At 37.3% G+C, this 24,508-nt stretch overlaps 1 protein-coding gene across 1 annotated transcript in view; it reads left to right on the forward strand.

The window, feature by feature from the left end:
* The first annotated feature begins 919 nt into the window (after positions 1 to 919).
* LOC114650483 (TRPM8 channel-associated factor homolog) overlaps positions 920 to 24,508 on the forward strand; it is a 40,075-nt gene continuing 16,486 nt past the window's right edge. The window contains exons 1-4 of the mRNA XM_028800142.2: positions 920 to 1,092; positions 11,459 to 12,084; positions 13,748 to 14,739; positions 22,525 to 22,619. Coding sequence (XP_028655975.2) covers positions 11,468 to 12,084; positions 13,748 to 14,739; positions 22,525 to 22,619 — 1,704 coding nt within the window. The 5' untranslated portion in view covers positions 920 to 1,092; positions 11,459 to 11,467. The remainder of the gene's footprint in view (positions 1,093 to 11,458; positions 12,085 to 13,747; positions 14,740 to 22,524; positions 22,620 to 24,508) is intronic.

The following is a 24,508-nucleotide window of genomic DNA, read 5'->3' on the forward strand; positions in this document are numbered from 1 at the left end:
AGTTGATCTTTTGTTTTTTTCTAAGAAAACCATCAAGATGTTTTGGTGACCTGAGAGATCAACCTCGCCGAGATCATCGCCTTTCTTTATTTTCAGATATTGTGTGATGGGCACAGGTGAGCTGGTCATGTGGTGGCTTGTTTTTTGTCTCACTATTATTTGGCTGCTAATTAAGGAAAGAGAGACAACTAAGGGGTCTGAGACAAGTTAATTAAAACTAAGGTAAAAGAAATTAATTAGCAGACAAAACTGGTCACTAATTAAGAGGATGGTTAGAATGAAAACCTGCAGCCACTGCAGCCCTCCAGGACAGGAGTTAGACACCCGAGAGCTAAACTGTAAGTCTTTGGACCGTGGGAGGAAACCCACACAAACATAGGTAGAACATGCAAACTCCACACAGGGAAAATCCACGACACAAACCCTGGTCTTTTTACTGTAAGGCAGTAGCACTACCAGGGCTTCCCTTAAATAAGATTAAGAAATATATTAAGCACAATAAAAGTGTGAGTTTGGCACTGTTTTGAACACTAATATTCAGACTATTCTCAGCGGCTGTTGTATGTAAAGTGCTTTGGTCAGCGGCTGTTGTATGTAAAGTGCTTTATAAATAAAGTTGACTTGACTTGACTTATTCTGCAAGTTGTTAAAGTCAATTATCTTATATGATAAAGATTTCAATGTCAATACACATTTGCATTGAATCATTGTTTGCTTTTTGTCTGTTTGGACAACACAGAATTCAATATTGAACTAAGGATGGCTGTAGAAAGTTGACTGTTCCCCGCCTATGCCAGAATCAAGATGAGCAAGGTGGTGAGTGGCATGTCTCTTGTCTAACTACATTAGGAACTGTTGCTGCTAGAAATATGTGAAATGCAGTCTGACTGGTTGAGCTGCTTTCATTAATTCTCATGGGCACCGCCCTGACTTCGGAAAGCAAAAAGCAGCCAGTAGGTCTGTTGAAGTCCTACAACTTTTAAATACACTCAAGTCTGTTTACTTTAAAAGCATTTGAGGTAGGCTCCCCCTCAAGACAAATCACTCACTTATTTCTTCCCCCTTTACAGCTGCAGGGATCTTCAAAAAACGGTGAGTTTACTTTATTAATGTTTTTTCCACTTGTCTGTTAAACTGAAAAAAATATTTCTCTCATGTGATTGATAGGGAGGCATGTCTTTGGTGGAAACCAAACTTGTTCATGCATGAGTGCAATAGATAAATGATATATCATAAGAGCACTTACTCACTGCAGGCTTTTACATTTCATAAGCAATTACATTCAATAATTTTGGATATCTGAGCCTATTAACAAATATATTTTGTGAAGGCCAGGCTGACTATGTACTGCAGTACATTTCTATACACTTTATAAATGCAGTAGTATGGCATGTGATGTATATTTAGTTTATTTCCTTGTATAGCGCTCTTCAATGAGTGCAGACTAAGAGCACGGCAAATACAAGTGAAAACTTTACAAATGACTAATTACAGAATGAGTACACATAAACAGATAAGTTTAAACACACAGGAAAACAAAATATTTTGAAGCTGATTAACCTAACAATATCTGTCAATTAATTAATTAACATCTGACATTAAGCATTCATATTTAGTGTTACTATAAGCTTAGAATCTTTAGAGACAAAACAGTTATGTGAGAAATAACCAATGGATTGGTGTGCATTTATCACTTTGGATTTCACTTCATGAAAACTACTGGACAAAAAATTTCCTAGAAGAAATATTTAAACTCTACCCAGGTATTTAAGTATGAGAATTTACAGTGCAAGCTCTGTGATAATACGTCATGAAGACATGTCAACTGTATACCTGGTTACTAAATAGTGATTTAATGATACTTTTTCAAACAGCAGCAGCAAAACATGGATTCTGACTTAGTTATGTAGGGCTACAGGCAGTTATGGGGTCTTTCATTTCTTTCATCTCCTTGTTATTCATGATCTAATTATAGGCTGTAGTTAACACGCCTAACTTTGCACCAGGAGCAACAAAACAAAATTTCACTCTGGGTGGGTCATCTGCACATCACTACTTGCATGTATGAACTGACACACAGTCACTTACATGTTGTCATCTAGACACGATTCGATGTGTACAATACACGTCTTTGGAAGGAGGCATGTCAACTCTACATGGAAACCCTGCCTGCCCAAAATCTAACCAGGGACCAAAAATGAGCTGGTTACACTCCCTGCTGCTCCTGTATATTATTGAGTCCTTCAATTTTCTTCAATACCTGACACACATTTCTTCTCTTTATATCTTTTTGATCCACATTGAACAATCTGTGACTATACTACCTATGAGAAATGTGGTGTTATTATTAGAATGCGTTTTAGGATCTTTGTCCTGTAGAGTGCAAAGTAAAATGTTATATAAACTAAAAAATAATCAACTCATTAAAGATCCATGGCAGTATTGCAAGGTACTAAAACAACACAGCACTTGGTTGTGCTGTGGATCATGTTTTCATGAAAGTCCTTTCTGTGTCAAGTTGGTATGTCCTCTTTATATTACTTAATATTTCATTAATATTATTACTTAATATTTACTTGACTTTCCTCTGGGTACTTAGTTTTACTCTCCCAGTCCAAAGAAGTTTCCTTTGGTTGTTCATCAACTATGAAACAGCCAATGTTGAGGTCCTGTGGATATGAGTGTATGGTCTGTGATGGACTGCCATTCTGTCTCTGGTGGTTTCCTATCATCAAAACAGAAGCTTTTGTGCAGAACTTAAAAAAATAAGCAGATAACTAATTGTCATATTTAGCTGCCATGTTTTCATGTGGTTTGAAGCCTTTATGAACTGCAACAAATTGCTTTTAGTACTATAGGAAACAATAATTCCGAATGTGTTTAGTTGACATATTACTGTAAATGCTTCAGAAGAATATACAAATAAAATCAGTCAGTTAGACTCAAGTCCTCTGTTTCCCTGACCAGAAAAAAAAACAAGTTTTGAAAAAGAAGTCGAGCAGAGAGGGCAGAGTGTCACTTAACAATGGCTTTCTGATTAACCTAAAGCAATGTTGTAACAGGTTACAATCTGATACAAACCTTAACCTGATAAGACGGTTAGAAGATCAATGGATTGATGGATGGATATAATTATGACTTTGATTACTAGAATTGTAATGATCTATTTCTAATTCATTCCTGTTTATAGTTATTTTTTCCATCATTTGCCTAACATTTTCATCTATAATGATTATGTCTGTGAAGTAAAATCTCCTGAATAAGTTAAGGGAAGGCTTTGAGTTCCAGTTTAACCAAACAGGAAAAACAGGATTTCATACTTATGTCCGCCCTAGTGATAGTATTTCTTTTTGAAAGACAGAGTATCTGATACAGATGGAGGAATAAAAAAGCTTCAAATAAACAATAAATTAATTATAGGCAAGAAAGGAACAATGCTGTTTTTTGAAAATAAAAAGTGTGAATGATGTACATCCTCCTACTGTCTCAACAATATTTTACAACAACAATTTTACCATCAGTAATTTTTTGTAGTTCTTCTGAGTGTATGAGGGGCATTGTTGCTATTGTTAGTTATCATATGTCCACATTTTCTGAGCTTCTGTGAAAGCTAAATTTCTTTTTGGGAGAAATAAAGTACTATCTATCTATCTACAGTGCATCCGGAAAATATTCACGGCGCATCACTTTTTCCACATTTTGTTATGTTACAGCCTTATTCCAAAATGGATTAAATTCATTTTTTTCCTCAGAATTCTACACACAACATCCCATAATGACAACGTGAAAAAAGTTTACTTGAGGTTTTTGCAAATTTATTAAAAATAAAAAAACTGAGAAAGCACATGTACATAAGTATTCACAGCCTTTGCCATGAAGCTCAAAATTGAGCTCAGGTGCATCCTGTTTCCCCTGATCATCCTTGAGATGTTTCTGCAGCTTAATTGGAGTCCACCTGTGGTAAATTCAGTTGACTGGACATGATTTGGAAAGGCACACACCTGTCTATATAAGGTCCCACAGTTAACAGTTCATGTCAGAGCACAAACCAAGCATGAAGTCAAAGGAATTGTCTGTAGACCTCCGAGACAGGATTGTCTCGAGGCACAAATCTGCGGAAGGTTACAGAAAAATTTCTGCTGCTTTGAAGGTCCCAATGAGCACAGTGGCCTCCATCATCCGTAAGTGGAAGAAGTTCGAAACCACCAGGACTCTTCCTAGAGCTGGCCGGCCATCTAAACTGAGCGATCGGGGGAGAAGGGCCTTAGTCAGGGAGGTGACCAAGAACCCAATGGTCACTCTGTCAGAGCTCCAGAGGTCCTCTGTGGAGAGAGGAGAACCTTCCAGAAGGACAACCATCTCTGCAGCAATCCACCAATCAGGCCTGTATGGTAGAGTGGCCAGATGGAAGCCACTCCTTAGTAAAAGGCACATGGCAGCCCGCCTGGAGTTCGCCAAAAGGCACTTGAAGGACTCTCAGACCACGAGAAAGAAAATTCTATGGTCTGATGAGACAAAGATTGAATTCTTTGGTGTGAATGCCAAGCGTCACATTTGGAGGAAACCTGGCACCGCTCATCACCAGGCCAATACCATCCCTACAGTGAAGCATGGTGGTGGCAGCATCATGCTGTGGGGATGTATTTCAGCGGCAGGAGACTAGTCCTGAGTCCTGAGACTAATCAGGATAAAGGGAAAGATGACTGCAGCAATGTACGGAGACATCCTGGATGAAAACCTGCTCCAGAGCACTCTTGACCTCAGACTAGGGCGACGGTTCATCTTTCAGCAGGACAACGACCCTAAGCACACAGCCAAGATATCAAAGGAGTGGCTTCAGGACAACTCTGTGAATGTCCTTGAGTGGCCCAGCCAGAGCCCAGACTTTAATCCGATTGAACATCTCTGGAGAGATCTTAAAATGGCTGTGCACCGACGCTTCCCATCCAACCTGATGGAGCTTGAGAGGTGCTGCAAAGAGGAATGGGCGAAACTGGCCAAGGATAGGTGTGCCAAGCTTGTGGCATCATATTCAACAAGACTTGAGGCTGTAATTGCTGCCAAAGGTGCATCGACAAAGTATTGAGCAAAGGCTGTGAATACTTATGTACATGTGATTTCTCAGTTTTTTTATTTTTAATAAATTTGCAAAAAACTCAAGTAAACTTTTTTCATGTTGTCATTATGGGGTGTTGTGTGTAGAATTCTGAAGAAAAAAATGAATTTAATCCATTTTGGAATAAGGCTGTAACATAACAAAATGTGGAAAAAGTGATGCGCTGTGAATACTTTCCAGATGCACTCTATCTATCTATCTATCTATCTATCTATCTATCTATCTATCTATCTATCTATCTATCTATCTATCTATCTATCTATCTATCTATCTATCTATCTATCTATCTATCTAATAGATGGTGAAAAGCACAAAACATAGGTCAGACATGCATACTCAAAAGCCAAAAGTGTAGGAAGTCCAGTGTATAAATTATAAAACAGGAACATCTTCTACCAACTCTCTGAAGAATAATATAAAAAATTTGGACATGAGCATCAGTAGGTTTTGTGTCTTATGAACCAAGTTACCAGAACTATTGTATAACATTTCAGTAATTATTTACCGCTCTGATGTTGATCTTTCTGATCATAAAATAGGCCATTATGATAGCAATTGACAAGAAGAATTCATAATTAATTGCAGCATTATGGTATTTGAAGGTTCCTTTAGAGTGCCTCTTTCTCTTGCACGATTTGGCTCAAACACTATCAGCACATCGTTATCTCATAAGAGGCCTACGTTTCGAGTTTGGTATTTTTCCGTCCAGTTGTTTTAGCTCTAGACCAGGGGTTCTCAACGTCGGTCCTGGGGACCCCCTGTGACTGCTGGTTTTTGTTCCAACCAGCTTCTATTTTTAATTGGACTCCTGGGGTAATTAAGTGAGCTCTTATTTAACAAGTTATGTGTTTTGGGAACAATATAGAAATTGGAAAACTAAGTTAGGTAAAAAAAAAAAAAAAAATATTAAAATGTACTAAGCAGTTATATGGGAATAACATTTTTTTTTCTTTGTAACGATATTTTCATCTTGATGTTCATTCTGTTTTTCCGGGTGTTCTAATTGTTTAATTAATCCATTATTTACTAATTAAAGGGTCTGATGCTAAAGTAGTTGCAGCCTTTCACGATTCAGTGTTGATCGCCTGTGTGTCTGCTCTGTTCGTTTTTTAATTGTCATTATTAAGATACAATGAAGGGGGGCATACTGTACTGAGAAAGGGTAAAATATAATGAAAGCAACAAAAGAGAGTTAAGCATTTGAATCAATAACAAAAGCAGAAATATTTCTAAATGTCTTATAAATGTAAAAATCATGCTGCTGTGCTTTCTTAATGTAGAATACGAGAAAAGAAAAAAAAAATACCAGCAAATTAATTGAGATCAGGGTTATTAGTTGTTGTCACTGATTACGAATCTGGTTGGAACAAAAACCTGCAGCCACAGTGGGCCCCCAGGATCGACCTTGAGAACATCTGCTCTAGACCATCCTCAGGAAACCGTGACACACAGACACACACACATATGCATACACACAAACAATGTGTTTGGTATCAGGGGACCCTAAAACATCGAAAACTGGAGATTGAACTTTTTGACGAATTTAATGCTTTTGCTCTTCCCCCATAGATGAAAGGTTATGGGAGGGGAGGATGCAAAGCAAAAATGAAGAACAACATTCTTCATCCATGTATACTGCTTACAGATGGTTGGAACTCTCTCAAATCTGCCTTACGAAGCCATGCAGATGTCAAAGAAATACATTTCAAACAGCAAAAACTCTAAATTTGCCTCTTAAGCTCTTCCAGAATTCTAACATACTGATGATACCAAGCTGTCTGCATATTATACTAATATTTGTAGTGTATTTACCTCAACACACCTTTTCCCATGCATCCATTTCAAAGCCTGCTTAATCCAGGTCAGGGTTGTGTGGACCACAGCGTATCCCTACAGCAGTGGGCACAAGGCCGGAATTAAACCTGAACGGGATGCTGCCAAGTTTCCTCCCAGCTCAAGCTATATGAGATTTTATAAGTGTACCTGGAGACAACACCTGCCCAAATTTGCAAGCTGGCATCTGCTGATCTTTTATAAATATTTACAGTGTATACACTATGCCATACATCTCTAAAACACACAGTGCAGACAAACATTACCCAAAGGAAGAAAAGTAAAATAACAGATAGGTAAATGTGCAAATGTCTCACTTTCTTCACTTTCTCAAAATTTCATTTTAGTTATAACATAATCCTCTCAACATAATTAAACATGTATTGCTGCACACATTATTTACAATAGAAGTAAATTAATATTTTATTTAAACAGTACCTTCCCTTTTGTAAAGTCTAAAATCCTTATAGTGTGCTTATATGTGCTCTTCCGTCTGGCTGTTCTGCTGTCTCACTGTCAAAAAATTATTTTCTGTTTAAACACCCATATTTGTACACATTAAAAGAGAGTCTTACATGTATTTTATTTATTATTACTATTATTTCACAGAAAGTTTCTTACCTCAACTTGGCTACTTGCTTTATCTAAGATGTCTAACAATGGGTCCCAGGGTCTAATACTGAAGTCTTGAACAGGATCAGTCCAGACTCTCTTCCCCAAGATTCACAAGTGGAGTTTCTAGAAGAAACTGTTCAAATAAACAATCTTGGCACATCCTCATTAACCCCATTAACTGAATCTTCCATTTTAGTCATGCAGAAGGTCTTGACTGTGTGAGACAGATTATAAGTGGTGACCAGAAACTAAAACAGAATTTACTGCTCTGGTTTACATCAGACAGGCTGCTTCATCCTGATATCTTAATCATTGCAGATGTTACCCTTTTGAACAAATACGCTGTTGTATCTTTAAAAGGCTAAATACTGTGAATCATTGTTTTTCTGACGACAAAGTTTTTCTGAACTCAGTGTTGAACACAGCTGAGTCTCTTAGCCACTAGGGCAAACTCCAACTGTATGGCACCCAGCCACAGTCTTATGAGTATTCTCACACCTGCTTAGGGTCTTTCTTGTTGGGCAACTGTACAGTAGAAGACAATCCAGCATTGACCGAGAAGTCAGTCTCCATAGCCAGAGCTGTATGTAGATATGAAACTGACTTATCTGCTAACATCCGCCACGGTGCCCTCAGTTTGTGAGGAGCAGATCATAGAATGGTTGAAATAGTTTACTGTCAAATAAATGCAAAGAGTACGCGACACACAAACTGAGGGCACCGTGGCGGATGTTAGCAGATTGCTGGCCAACCACAAGCGTTACCTGGTAGGTAACCACCCATACAATCAGATTGTGACACAGACTACGAATGCCGTGAATGTAATTATCCCGATCTACATGCTGTCAAATAAACGTACCACACACCGTGGCGCAACGTTAGGGACATCGCCTCTGGCGCTGACGTCCGAGGTTCGATTCCCGAGAGGGAGTGCAGTGGAGTGTGTACGCCTGATGAGCCCAGAATGAGGGCGAAACACGTGTCGCGTACTCTTTGCATTTATTTGACAGTAAACTATTTCAACCATTCTATGATCTGCTCCTCACAAACTGAGGGCACCGTGGCGGATGTTAGCAGATTGCTGGCCAACCACAAGCGTTACCTGGTAGGTAACCACCCATACAATCAGATTGTGATACAGACTACGAATGCCGTGAATATATATATATATTGTGGGGAACAGCCCGGACACAGACAGGTAGACATGTTGGTTTCATCACACACACGTTTATTTTACATTATATACATTTCAGAAGTGCACAATCCCAGTGCCGCAGCACCAATCACCCCTTAAGTCCTTGGCCACACAACACAATGCCTTCTAGTCTCTGGTCAACCTACACTCCTCTCCTCTCCTCTGAGCTCCGTCCTTCTACCACCCGACTCTTGCCAATGACTGGAGGGAGGCGGCCCCTTTAATACACCCCAAATGGACTCCAGGTGCATCCTGAGGAGCTTCTGTAGCCACATCCCTGTGTGGCGGAAGCTCTGATGGTGTATCCGGAAGTCCTCTGGGTGTCCCCAATCCTCTTCCCCCCAGCACTTCCGGGTGTGGCGGAAGTGCTGAGGTCCAGGGCTCCCAAGGCATCGGGGCACCCCCTGGCGGTGACCATGGGCCCCTACAGGGTTGAGCTTCTAAGCTCTGTACCCGTGGCCCCCAAAACAACCAGGGCGGGCGCTCCCTCGTGTTCTGGAGGAGGCACAAGCCCTTCTCCGGTCCTCCTGGGCACCACAATATATATACACAAACAGGCAAATACAATGATTTTCTGAATATATAAAGTTAAAACTTGAATATATAAAGTCAGTGTCAGAATGTATAAAGTCATTCCTGATTATATAAAGTCAGCGTCAGAGTATATAAACTCATTCTTGAATATTTAAATTTAAAGTCAGATTATATATCAAGTTATTGATTGGAAACGACTCAGGCATGAAATAAGTTAACAAAAACTTATTTAGAAAAAAAAATAACTATATATTCAAGTTTTGACTTTATATATTCGGGAATGACTTCATATAATCAGGCTTTGACTTTATATATTCGGGAATGACTTTATATATTCCGACGCTGCCTTTATATAATCAGGCTTTGACGTTATATATTCAGAAAATCATTGTATTTGCCTGTTTGGCACTCCATAATATGTATGTAAGAATGTATATATATATATATATATATATATATATATATATATATATATATATATATATATATATATATACACACACACACACACTAGGGGGCTCCGCCGCCTGCTCGCTTCGCTCGCCAACCCCGGTTTTGGTTAACCCAAAATACATTTTAAAGAGATTCTTTTTTTCTTGATAACTGTTACATATGCATTATGTTCACTTTTACTTTAAAACTTCAGTAAAAACAATATTTGGAATCAACTTTTCTTCAAGATTGCATTGAATTTTGATTCCTTGTTTGGTCTTACATCGTGATAATGCAACGTATAACTGGCCATGAGTGAATATTGTTTCTTTCTCTCTTTTAAATAAACCAACTTTTTCAAAAGTTTGTCCTAGGGATTGTTAATTGTCATTGCAAAAGATCTCCTTTTGTGTTGAATGTTATTCGCGGAATATGTACTACATTACCTTTCTTGTCGCCTGTTAAAATTTTACTTGTTAGAATTGTTCTACCAATTTTCAATACAACTAATCCTGTCCCATTGCATAGTCCATCACTCAGACATAAATTACGCAATAACATCACAATACATCCTTCTTTCAACAGTAATTCGGCTGGTGGGAGACCGGATGGTGTTAATGTTTGTAGATATTACCACCAACTATTTCAGCATTTGGATGCGCAGATCTTTCTTCTATGCTTAGTCTTTGCTTACATTTCTTTATTTCAGAATTTGCATTATTTTCTCTTCAGCGCTTTTGTGTTTCTTTTCGTCTCACCTCTCTTTCTGCTTTGCTTAGTCATGGTTGTGTCATCTTTAACTTTTCATCTTTTTTAAAGCTGCTCTTTGTTCCTTCGCTTAAACTTTGCTTACATTCCTTTTTTTTCAAATTTGCATTGTTTTCTCTCCATCGCTTTTGTGTTTCTTTTCCTTGCGCCGCTCTTTCTGCTTTACTTAGTAGTATCATTTAGTATCATTCTTTTAAGCTGCTCTTGGTTTTGTGTCGCGGGATGTAAAAGTGTCTCTCTGAAGTGTGTTGTTGTGGGATGTGAAAGTGTCTTTCTGAAGTGTCTTTCAGTCTCTCTTCAAAAGATCACATCACGTCACTGAAAAAGTCTCGTCCCACGTTTTCTTTTTATTTATTCATATATATATATACTGTATATATATATATATATATATATATATATATATATATATATATATATACAGTATATATATATATATATATATATATATATATATATATATATATATAAAAACATCAAACACCAAAATTAAAGCAACAAAAAGCACTGAAAACACACAAGAGTAGTGCAAGAGATGCTTTTGTAGCGAGAGTAAGACACAACTTGGGTGCACAACAGATGAGTGCCATCTGTTGCTCCATTTTTTCACTCTGCATGCAGTTTGAATGTAGAAGCATTGTCAAACTCCGGATCAAACTTCACTCGAATTTAGAGTTCGAACTCTGGAATGTTTGAAGTTAGAATCGTTCCAAGTATGAAGCACCACTGCATTTAACTATATGCTAAATATGATAAAGGATTAAACAATTTCTCCAACACCTAATTTCATAAAGAACATTTTATTTTCAGTTTCTTCATCTATTATTTGAACTTTTGCACTGGGTATTGAAATTCTACAAAAAAAAAAAAGTCAGACCAACTAACAAAATATTAAGACTATTTCACAAAATAAATCAGTTATACTTTTATGAATTACTGAACTTATGTTATGCTGTTTTTTACAGATCTCAAATATGGACCATCAAACTGCCTACAAGATAATAATGTCCAATTTGCAGATGCTGGACTTCACAGGAGATGCTGTTCCTTCAGCTCTGGTTCTCACAGGGAATGACTCTTTTCCATTAGTCATGAATAATAAAGGGCAGACCCTAGTTGCAGCTTCTCAGTATGGGAAGGGCCGAATGGTAGTCCTGAGTCACGAGTCATACTTAAGTGATCCTAGATTTGCCTGGTTTATTGAGAACATAATCGACTGGCTGAAGACAACGCCAAATGTAGTGATTGGTGTTCAGAGAGGTCTGAATGCCATTGTTGACAATCTCTATTACACTGGAAACGAAGTTGTGGTCAATGATTGCCCTTCACCAAGTATGGGGGTCTTCTGCTGTACTGGTTATGATGATAGCTATGCAGACGCCATTATTGCATTTGTGAAAAATGGTGGTGGATTGTTGATTGGAGGTCAGGCTTGGTACTGGTCTTCTGCTAATCCTGATCAAGACCCATATGCGTGCTTTCCTGGCAACAAAATTATCTCTGTTGGTGGAATCCATTTCTCTCCCAATAAAGCAAATGTAGGAGTTTATCCTCCACCCACTGAAATGCCTACAAACTGGCTGGCAGTATCGTAAGTTGTTTTTAAAATTCAGCTTTTTCAAATGTTGACAGGAATTCAGATTTCTCTTGAGCATATGTGACAGCATTCCTTTTCATTTTGTAACTTTTTATTATTGACAAGGATGTAGTTTAATACATTAAAGCATTTTACAACATGGTGGGACATTGGGATTGCCACACACATCTATATACCATCTTAGTTTAGTCAGTTTAGGCATGGCATTAGGATGAATAAGCAAATATTTGGGCAGTAGGAGAAAACAAGTTCCCTGAAAAAAATCCATAAAAACCTTGGGATAATATGCAAACATCACATAGATAATGGCTGAGTTTGGGATCAGAACCCACACTTCTGGAGCTATGAAACTGAAGTGCTAACACTGCACCACCAAGAGATTTTATCCTCTTTAAGATGTAGAGACTCATTAAGTAACTACACTAGTTCACAGATTTCATTAGACATTTACTTTAGTATGTGTCTAGCAAAAGATGTCGGCAGTAGGTATGATATCATGATGGTGTCATTTCACTCTCACTGATTCTATTCAACAGCTGGGAGTAATGTTATGTGTGTTGATTATTTGATGCAGCTGTTATGATATGTATTTTGCAATATATCAAGATCTGCATTCTGCTTTCAGTCTATTTCAGCTCTATTTTATCCTTCCCATTAGATGAACAGTCAGCAAGGTGCCATAACAGGGAGCGATGTTTATATTTCTCCTTTGTGTTTGCATGAGTTACCTCTGTTAGGTTCTGCTTTCATCCCAGTATGCAAGGTTAACTAATAGTTTGGAGAGTATGGTGCCTAAGAACCGCTCTGCCTCTTCTCAAATCAAATGAATTATCTATAGAATGAGGGTGAATATAAACTAATTGGAGTAAAGGTCCACCACCAACTAATGTTCATTACAGTCATAAATGGCTGCAGTCCTTTGTCACACTTTCAACACTCTGTTATGTCAGTGTCTTTATGATATTAAATGGGGCCAACTGAACAGTATACAGCAGGACCACTGAGGCACTCAGTACATAAAGAGAGCCAACTTAGCAAAACTGCAAAACAAGACATTTTATTACAGCTCAATTAACAGAATGAGCTTTTTTTCTGTTATTTACCTATGGTTTATGTTTTCCCATAAATGTCTGCAGCAGTTTCTGAGGCAGAGCTCTGGCTTGCTTACAGATGTTTTTCTCCTGTATTCTCCTTGCGTCACCTTTATATTGCACATAGTTGCACGTGGCCGGCAAGGACCAGCATGAACATTATTACCACAATGACCTATTTTATGTCTCTGTGACATTTATGGCCCATTCCAAGTTGGGTCTGCTACTTTGTCCTTCATCTCTTCCTTCTAGGAGAATGTCTTAGGTCACACACGTCTATGCATATGAGGAGATTGGCACAAGCTGTGACAAAAAGTATATTTAATAACCTTGCCATTCATCATACATTGTATTTCTGTCAGCATCCCATGATAAATAAGGTTTTATGAACTAAATGTTTACTAACCCTCAATGATAATCAGATCACAATTTTATCAAAATGTTTTTGTAGCTTTTTTTTTTTTTTATTTAGGAACAATTATTTGTCATTCAATAGTACAAACCCCAACTTGATTGGTTCACTATAAATATGCACATAATGTTTCTTTTTCTTTCCTTTCCACAAGGGATGGGAAAGATCACAAAGCTGATTTGGAATTCCTCCTTAAAGATGTCACTGATTTCAACATAAATAGTGGTGCTACTGCATCCCAAGTCATGGTTCATGGACCGATGGCTTTCCCAATTGCGATGGATGATGAAAATCAAGCCTTTCTAGCTGGGGCTTCCTATGGCCGTGGTCGAGTAATTGTGACAACACATGAGAGCTTAATGTCCTACAAGCCATTAAAGACATTTCTTGTTAATGCATTTCGATGGTTAGATAATGGCCGCAATGGTGTGATTGGTATCCAGAGTAATCTAAAAGACATAGTAGACATTATCAAGGATGATGGATTTCAGTGCACATTGACTGACTTTAAAAGTGACCTGAGTGTTTACTGCTGCACTTCATACAGTGACAGCAACTGTTCTGAAATCCAGGAATTTGTCTCAGAAGGAGGTGGATTGTTCATGGGAGGCCATGCTTGGTACTGGTCTTATAGTAACAGAGACAAAGATACCCTCACTGGTTATCCAGGCAATAAAGTCCTCAGTAAATTTGGAATAGGGATTCTGAGTTCAACAGTGAAAAATTCAGTTTATAAAGCTCCTGACCCTTCTGAGCATGCCAATAATGCTTACCACTTCCGAAAAATGTTGACAAAGTTTGCAGAACACATCCTTGAAAATAAACCTTTGGCAGACAATGAGAAATCTTCCTTGAAGAAATTAGGTCAAGACTGCTCATCATTCCTTCAGATGAAGACTGAGGATAATCCATCATACAGTACAATTCGTCAATTAGTCAGCGATGTGGTCATGACGGCTGGTGTTCCCCAGGTTTCAAAAACTTGTCCCATTAAAGATCTCAAAGACAATGTTCTTCTGAAGATGGGAACAGAGCTATATAATGTTGTACCAAATAAAGAGGACCTCCTAAAGATCATCATAAAAGATCGTCCTGATCTGCCCACCGAGCAAAATGTAACAGTTGCAATTGATGGAAACAATGAAGGTATATATATTTTTTAAATTTGTCTATTATTTCATTTCTATTTATTTAATCACTCTGCATATTTAGCCTTCTTCATGGATTTGGTGCAGATTATCCCTCTTTCTCTAGATTCCTTCAGACATGAGTTAAACGGTTATATTTTATTTAAACCACTCAATTAATGTGTAGTTGTTTGCTATTTACCATATAAATATCATTCATTTGAAACAAGAATGCTTCATTGGTAAATACTATGGTTCTACTCCATTTCACATAAAAGAATAAATTAAGAGATATGAAATCCATTCCTTTGGTATCAAATGCAAAACTAGAATCAACCATGGAAGAGATACCAGTCCATTGCAATTAACTGTTCACAAGGAAATAAATATTATTCCAACTAAGCAATAATAATAGAGCTGTTATATCTGAAGCTATTAAGTGAATTTAAATGTATTTTATGTATACCTAGATGTTTATTTACATTCATGTCACCAAAAGTTTTTGCAGAAAACTACACAGTTTTCTTATTCCTCCACCATTTTTAGATCACAACTCCATCATAATGGAGGGACACAGAGGTCTGAAGCTTGATCAAAAATTAAATCATCACCAGTTTGTCAGTTCTATATAGAGCCATATACCCACTATTGGTGTAGGCCGATAAAGCAAGAAAATACTACAGTGGATTGTTAGAAATAAGCCAGTATTTACTGCCAATTATTCCCAATGCAAAAATATTTCCCATTATGCTTCAGCAACAAAACTTAATGGGTAGAAAATGTCTGCTGTGTGGGCTCATGTTAGTGTTTGTGCAGATGATACTAGAAATTCTGCATATTCAAACTCACATCTGTGAAAATTTCACAAGGAGGGAATACTGGTAAAAACTACAATTCAACAAATCTGATTGGTCACCACAAGGCAAGGCATATTAAGGTAAATGGTAAGTTTCTGAAAAGTAAAACTGCTTCAGTCAAGAACGCTCAAATTCCAGTACTGGTCAAGGATAGTGGAACTCCATCAATAGGACAAGCATTTGATAGCTAAAGAAAAAATTCAAATATTGCTTTTTACAGTCATGAACTGGGGAGTCTGTAAAGGTTCTACAAGAACTTTCAAGACTGCCCTCTAGCAAACCCTGGCTAGATACCAGAAAGGGCCAGAAAAATGTTTATAAAAATAAAGGACTTATTTTAACAAAAGGTTGTGTGGGCACAAAGCTCCAAACAGAACAAAAGAATTGCCTGAAAGGCAAGGTAAAACAGAGTAAACAAAGTCTCAATACAGAATCTAAAAATTGTTATCAAAACAGAGCAGAGGTTCAAGAATCAGTAATCACAGTACCACGACAGAGTCTAAAAATATCAAAAAACAAAGCATAGTATCGAAAATCTGGGAAAACACAAAGTAAGGCAGAGTAAACACAAGAAATACTCCACTCCCTAGTGCATTCGCAATGAACTGCCAGGAACCATGGAAGACTCTCCCATAAATAGGATGGTGGGCTGTTCCTGGCGGTGATTGACAGGTCGCCTCGCCCCTTATGGAATCATCCACAGAACACAAGGGACATAAATGAGGCAATTTCCACTAAACACAAAGAAAAATGTGCAAAATAAATAAAAGAAACATAAATACAAATAAATGACACAAAATTAACAAAAACAAACAAGATGCACAACTGTGAACACCAGCCAGGGGGAAAATGCTAGTTAAAACATGATAGAAACGTGTTGGAATTCATCATATTTGACAATGCGTTCTGGCAGATTTTTTGTTATTAATTTTAAATAAAATAGGTTTTGGAAATATGTAAGCAGTTAAGTTATAAAATATTTAATTCAGGGACTGAATATTGTGTTTATTAAGCTAATGTTAATGCAGCCCACACTGAAGTGAAGTGACTGACTTACAATTAGAGCAGTTAAGTTATAAAATGATAGAACTCAGAGACTGTTCTTGTTTATTTGTATGCCAAGAGTTGGTATCATTTTCCTATCAGATAATCAATGCACTTTGATTTTTCATATTTTGCAAATGTCATTTATAACTCTTTCACAAATGTACTTATCCAATGTCAGCAGAACGACCTAACAATCGGCATTGGTATCAGCATCAGTATCTGGCTTTTTTTTTTTAAATAATCAGCTATCGGTGTTGGCCAGAGATTTTCATATTGGTGTAAACACACGTTTTTCATGTTTATCAGAATTTGCCAGATATTCTTTGATGATCTACAGTGTCTTGTTCTCCGTTTTATCTGAAATGTTGAATCTAGTGATCCTTTCAAGTATTGCTTTGCTCAGTTGAGTTTGTTCTGTTCTCCACTCTTAAAGTGGAATGAGGCAATGTACACTCAGTTCTTTCATGTTAAACTTTAGCACAAATACGCTTGTCAGAGTCTAACCTTAGCCTTAGCATGTGGTTGTAAGTATTTGACTTGAGTTGAGTTACTTCAACTACAGGGAAAGGCATTAGGTGAACATAACTTCATTTGAGATAATCAGACATATTTTCACAGACAACTGTGAACAAACTACTGAATGTTAAATGAACAAAACTGAAATTAGTTAATTGCACACTTGGGTATTATATGACCATTTCTTAATGACTAAGTACACCCACAATGCAAAACTTTGCTTTCACAAATATTATTTTCTCCTGCGGTGGGTTGGCACCCTGCCCGGGATTGGTTCCTGCCTTGTGCCCTGTGTTGGCTGGGATTGGCTCCAGCAGACCCCCGTGACCCTGTGTTCGGATTCAGCGGGTTGGAAAATGGATGGATGGATGAAATATTATTTTCACAATTTAATTAAACTGGCAAGATGCCTGATCACTAACAACCCCTTCAATGTTATCATTATTTTTTTTTATTTCTGTTTTTATTTTGACATATGCAATTCCAAAATCATAATCAGTACAGTCACTCCACTTACAATCCAAAGGAACTGAACAACAGGGAACTAATGCACCATTTAAAATAAATATGTGTAAAGTCAAGTTAAATTTTCTTCCCAAGAGTACTTTGAGGAGTTTAGAAAAGATATTAGAATATACCACCACATATCAATGAAAATTACAAATGATTTTGCCACTTTGAGCTACTCCATTTTTCTTTAACTGCAATAAAGGTGTATTTTTCAATAACTCACTTGATATTTTTCAAGTAATCTAGTCTTTTTTTGGTGGTGCTAATTGTATCGAATTGGAGTTACTAGTTTTGCTGTTTCAGCTCTCTTTCCTTCCTTCGAGTGCAATTCCTCTGAGAATTTGTTGATTGCAAACTTTAAAATGTAAATGAGAAAGATGCTAATGCACAATCTTACCTTTATGCCAATTGTTAATGGAGGCTATATTCTTGCTTTAATAAGGTAATATTTCCCTTTATTATGTAAAGGTTACACTATGGTGATGCTGTGAAACTTTTTGTTTCTTGGGGAGATAAAACTTTTACTTTTCTTTTCAGAATACAACTAACCTTTCATAATGCTTCTCATATTTATTGTTACTCATTTCCTTTTCTCCAAGCTTAGACTTTTTCTCCTATATATAATACTGTTTTCATTTGGCAACATTGTTGTATGGCATCCTATTATGATTAGTGTCAATGAAAATCATCTGCTATTTTCTGAACATAAATGAACAGTGTAGTTTTGACATTCAACCATATTGTGTCAATTATATTAGAACCTGATGAGTAAAGCCTATAAACATGCTCTTGTTCGGCTGAATGAAGTTAATGTACCTGTGTGACGGCAACTTTTCCTAACAATCATTTTTTAAAGCTTAAAGACATATTAATTTTACATAAAGTCATCCTAAGGTAATTAGCTAAAGGCATTTTAAATTGGAAATGATTTTTGTGAGTGCACTTCAAAAAAATGATTTATTAGGTATGTCATTATCACTCAGCTCAAAATGAGTGGGTTTTAGAGGCTTACATATCTACTTCTAGTACAGATAACTTCAATGTCTTTGGTGTCGCATTAAGAAGTATAATTTTTGAACAGTATGAATAAATTTCATTGCTTTAATTAACAGCACACAAAATGTAACTCTGCCTTGCCAGGTTTCTCTTTCTGAGGCTTTGCAATCTTTTTCGCAGCAATTGACAAGTGTAGCCAAATCTTTATTATAAAAGGATGGTGGCTTCCAGTGGACAATGATGCTATGTTTAATTCTAACTCTTCCTGACCCTTTAATGAAAGGGGAGATGCTTCTGAAAAGAAAAAAAATGAATTTGGATTTATTTGGATATTCTAAATAAATTTTCAAAAAAAAAAAACATATTTGCTGGAAGACACAGTTTAATTAGGTGGGCTATAAAGAGTGTAATGCGACGTGTCATATTTATGCTTGTCTTCTGTTCCATTTTTAAATTACAATCAGTGTATAATGCCTGCCAAAAGATAGACCTTTTAAGTAATTAATTATAAAATTCTCTTTAATTTTTAAGAGTAATGCTTGAATATATCAGTAAAAATATTAGACTTATATTTGCATCCTTATCTTCAAAGTCTCATATTAGCAGCAGTAAGGAGATGACATACAACTATTCACACCTTTGATATTTTATGACTTACACCTGGGGGTGCTGAATCGTGATTGTTTCTTGAGCACCAGAAGGTACATTCTGCAAGTCTGGTCATTTGGAGAACATAAATTCCAGCTTTGTTAGTCGCCAACTTTTGTATATATAAATTGGAAATTCATGGTATATCTGCATAAAAAGAAACATGGGGGTATGATGACCAGCAGAAAAATGAGCATTCTTACTTTCATGCAAAGGTAGGATTTATCTTCTATAGTGATGCAAATAATCTCCACCAGTGTTTATTATCAGACACATTTAGATGGTTTCTTATAGTGGTGGGTGGAAATGGAATCCTTCTATGAGACTGCTGATTTAATGTTTAAAGTTCTTTATTAACACACTCCATCACCTGTGAATGAATATAATAAATTACTATTTAGCTGTATTACTTTGAATTTTGCTCAGTTTTCCTCTTAAAATTAATCATTGAGAGATTACGTGTTAGGAAATGAATGTTATGCCTTTGGAAAAATAAGTAAAGCCTTTACATGATCTAAATCTGCACTGCAACTGGTTTCATTTTTCTTCCTGTCAAAAATGTTTTGTCTTTTTTGATTTTTCAGTTTAGCAATATTTTATAATGATACAAAAATAATATTTTGGAAATTATTACCCTTATTTACATATAAGAACATGCTACAAACTAGTCTGAGAATGCATTAAAATACAGTAACACCAGCAGAATAATGGATTTTTACATTCATCTCTATATATATAAAATCAAACGTCTGTCTTTCTGTATGTCCGTCCATTTTTCACAAGAAGACTACAGTAATCCCTCACTATATCGCACTTCGACTTTCGCGGCTTCACTCTATCGCGGATTTTATATATAAGCATATTTAAATATATATTGCGGATTTTTTGCTGGTTCGCGGATTTCTGCGGACAATGGGTCTTTTAATTTCTGGTACATGCTTCCTCAGTTGGTTTGCCCAGTTGATTTCATACAAGGGACGCTATTGGCAGATGGCTGAGAAGCTACCCAACCAGAGCGCGTATTACGTATTAAATAAAACTCCTCAAATGTATTGTGAACACGGGGGCTGTTCAAACCCCTAGAGGATACGACCGCTCCTCAAAAAACGCTGAAAGATTACCTTCACATTGCTCCCTTCCTTGCTGGGCTTACTTGTGGCTGCTTTGTCAAGCGATATGCTTCCCGCACGGTGCTTCGCATACTTAAAAGATCAAACAGCACGTATTGATTTTTGATTGTTTGGTTTTCTCTCTCTTGCTCTGACATTCTCTGCTCCTGACGGAGGGGGTGTGAGCAGGGGGGCTGTTCGCACCCCTAGACAATATGGACGCTCATCTAAAAATGCTGACATTGCTCCCTTCCGTGCAGTTGCTTTGTCAAGCAACATGCTTCCCGCACGGTGCTTCGCATACTTAAAAGCTCGAACGGCACGTATTGATTTTTGATTGTTTGGTTTTCTCTCTCTTGCTCTGACATTCTCTGCTCCTGACAGAGGGGGTGTGAGCAGGGGGGCTGTTTGCACCCCTAGCTCATCTAAAAATGCTGAAAGATTACCTTCACATTGCTCCCTTCCTTGCTGGGCTTCCTTGCAGCTGCCTTGTCAAGCGACATGCTTCTCGCATGGTGCTTCGCATACTTAAAAGCTCGAATGGCACGTATTGATTTTTGATTGTTTGCTTTTCTCTGTCTCTCTCACTCTCTCTGACATTCTCTGCTCCTGACGGAGGGGGTGTGAGCAGAGGGGCTGTTCACACTCTGGCCTACAGGATACAGACGCTCCTCTAAAAAATGCTGAAAGACTACCTTCACATTGCTCCCTTCCTTGCAGCTGCTTTGTCCGGCGGTGCTTCGCATACTTAAAAGCCCAAACAGCCCTATTGATTTTTGATTGTTTGCTTTTTTCTCTCTCTCTCTGACATTCTCTGCTCCTGATGCGCACTCCTTTGAAGAGGAAGATATGTTTGCATTCTTTTAATTGTGAGATGGAACTGTCATCTTTGTCTGGTCATGGAGCACAGTTTAAACTTTTGAAAAAGAGACAAATGTTTGTTTGCAGTGTTTGAATAAAGTTCCTGTCTCTCTACAACCTTCTCTGTTTCTGTGTAAATCTGTGACCCAAGCATGACAATATAAAAATAACCATATAAACGTATGGTTTCTACTTCGCAGATTTTCACCTTTCGCGGGGGTTTCTGGAACGCAACCCCTGCGATCGAGGAGGGATTACTGTACTTAACGGATTTAGATCAGATTTTTTTCTATAATTTGCTTTAACGTTCCGGTTGATTTGCGACTTCTCTCATCTCCCTAAGCAGGAGTGATATATTTGCGCTATTCTGAGACAGGGGGAAGCGTGACATTAGGAGTGGGGAGCCAGGCAGGGCCTTCCTCACTGCCCTGTTTCACTAATACTCGGGCGGGCTAGTTTATTATAAAACATTTAGGGTCACTTCATTTGTATTTTATGTAAAAGAAACACATTAATTATAATCTTATACAACAAGGTTAAAAATGTAATAAACTAAATCTTCATTGACTTTAATGGCCTTTAAAGTTGACTTAAGCATATATGTATTGGAAGTTAAATTACGTTTTTTGGTAAGCAGTGTGTATTTGAAACTTTATTAGGCAGGTCCTCATATATTCATATGTATTTTAGATTAATTTGTTTTGTTTTTGCTGTATATTTTAAAAACAACATACTTAATTTGTCATGATTGCCTACAATAAAGCAAGCAAACATATAACTAGGGACAATCTATCTATCTATCTATCTATCTATCTATCTATCTATCTATCTATCTATCTATCTATCTATCTATCTATCTATCTATCTATCTATCTATCTATCTATCTATCTATCTATCTATCTATCTATCTATCTATCTATCTATCTATCTATCTATCTATCTATCTATCTATAATCCTTACGTAAAGTACACTGTAGTATAGAAAATAAATGACACCAATCAGTTAATAATATAATGTCCATTATTCAGCAGTGCTTTATGAGTGACTTTGATGTTACTGTGTTACTGTCAGGCAGGCTCTAGGAGTGAATCACAGACTCAATTCAATTGTGACAGGTTTAGTTCTTGGTGCTCAGCTTGTCTAACTAGGAAAATACATTTCTGAAGCTAAAGTTTTTGTATATTGTACACAGAAATGTAAATAAAGTTTATGTTATGAAACTTGTTTAACATCTAAAAATATTTTTTGTTCCCTGTAGGTCAGGAGGCATGGAGAAGCACTGGCCTGTATTTGCCATATGGAAAGACCACTGGCATCCTCTTCCCATCTTCAGTGATTAAGTCAGGCTGGATGGTAAAAATCTAATCAATGTATATATTTGGTTATGTTTTCAATGGTCTCAGCTTTTTAAAGGAAAAAATAGTTGTTAATGATTTATTAAAAATTAATTAAGTAATAAATCTATAATAATAAAAGGCAAAGCCCTCACTGACTGACTGACTGACTGCCTGACTCACTGACTGACTGACTCACTCATCACTAATTCTCCAACTTCCCGTGTAGGTGGAAGGCTGAAATTTGGCAGGCTCATTCCTTACAGCTTACTTACAAAAGTTACGCAGGTTTCATTTCGAAATTCAAAGCGTAATGGTCATAACTGGAACATATTTTTTGTCCATACACTGTAATGGAGGAGGCGGAGTCACGTATCGTGTCATCACGCCTCCTACGTAATCACGTGAACTAAAAACAAGGAAGACATTTACAGCACGAGTCACACGCGGGAACGAAGGTAAATGACGTTAATTTTTGACTGTCTTTTAATACTGTGTAAGCATACATATTAACACATGTGCAATTAAACGTGTGCATTTACGGGGTGATTTCTCAGGCTTAAAAGCTCACCTTTTATCAAACGCGGGAACAAAGGTAACTGACGTTGTTCACTGTCTTTTAATACTGTGTAACCATACATATTAACACATGTCCAATTAAACGTGTGCATTTACGGGGTCATTTCTCAGGCTTAAAAGCTCGCCTTTTACTAAAAAGGTAAATGCAAAACTATTTTCAATCAGTTTATTGAAACGCTCCCGTTAAGGATTGCAATAACATATTCGCGAGATAAAAGAACGAAGTAGGGGGAAATGGAGGAAGAGCAGCAAACAGCGAAGAGCAAAAAATTAATTAAACAATTGAGAACGGAGCGAGTTAAGCATACAAGCATGTTCATAAGGGAAACAAAGCACGGTATAAAACGTAAGTTTAAATTAAGTTTATAGAAACGCTCCCGCTGCGGATTGCAATAACATATTCGCGACATAAAAGTTTAATGAGAAGACACGAGGTATAAACGAACCACACGCCGTGGCGCAACGTTAGGGGCAACAGTTTCAACCATTCTATGATCTGCTTCTCGCAACTGAAAGACGGCACATGGCGGATGTTAGCCGACTTGCTCACCGCAACGTTAGGGGCTTCAACTATGGCGCTGACGCCACATCTCAGTGCCACCACTTTGCAGACTGTACTTAAAACACACGCCCTCCTCACTGGACAGTTAAAAACACCAATCAAACTAACGATGACATCAAGTATTACCCAATCAAAAGTAGGAAAGGAGGCATCTTCATAAAATGCGTGTGGGATGATTTGCATGAGACGCTGCTTTAAAAAAAAAATGATAAAAAAAATACGGGATAAATCCCGTCCAGTATTGATTCAAAACGGGACGCGCAATGTCATTCTCAAACGCGGCACGATTCCGTATTTTAAAGGACGGGTGGCAACCCTACAGTGCCAGGTAACCACCCATACAATCAGATTGTGATTCAGACTAGGAATGCAATGAATGTAATTACCCCGATCTACATACAAGGCGAAAGTCTTGCAACATTCAAAGATGATGGTTTGGGATAAGTACACCATACAACATAAAAGAGCTTATGAAGCCTTGAACCGAAAAAAGCAAGATCTCACAGATCGTAAAAAAAAAAATAGGAGGTAATGTCGTTTTACTCGCTGTAGATTTTAGTCAAACATTACCAGTTATTCCACGAGGGAGACCAGCAGATGAACTCAACGCGTGTTTAAAATCCATGCTTCTCCCACGCTCGGTTATATGTCGCGTGTTCTCGGGTAGGTGCACCAAAAAATGTATACATTTAAGCATGTAATGGGCAAACAAAAAATGAGGTATACCCGAAGGCACTGCAGTAGTACTTAATGTAACTTTACTTCTT

The sequence above is a fragment of the Erpetoichthys calabaricus genome, chromosome 1, assembly GCF_900747795.2.
Source record: "Erpetoichthys calabaricus chromosome 1, fErpCal1.3, whole genome shotgun sequence".
Classification (NCBI taxonomy): Eukaryota; Metazoa; Chordata; class Cladistia; order Polypteriformes; family Polypteridae; genus Erpetoichthys; species Erpetoichthys calabaricus.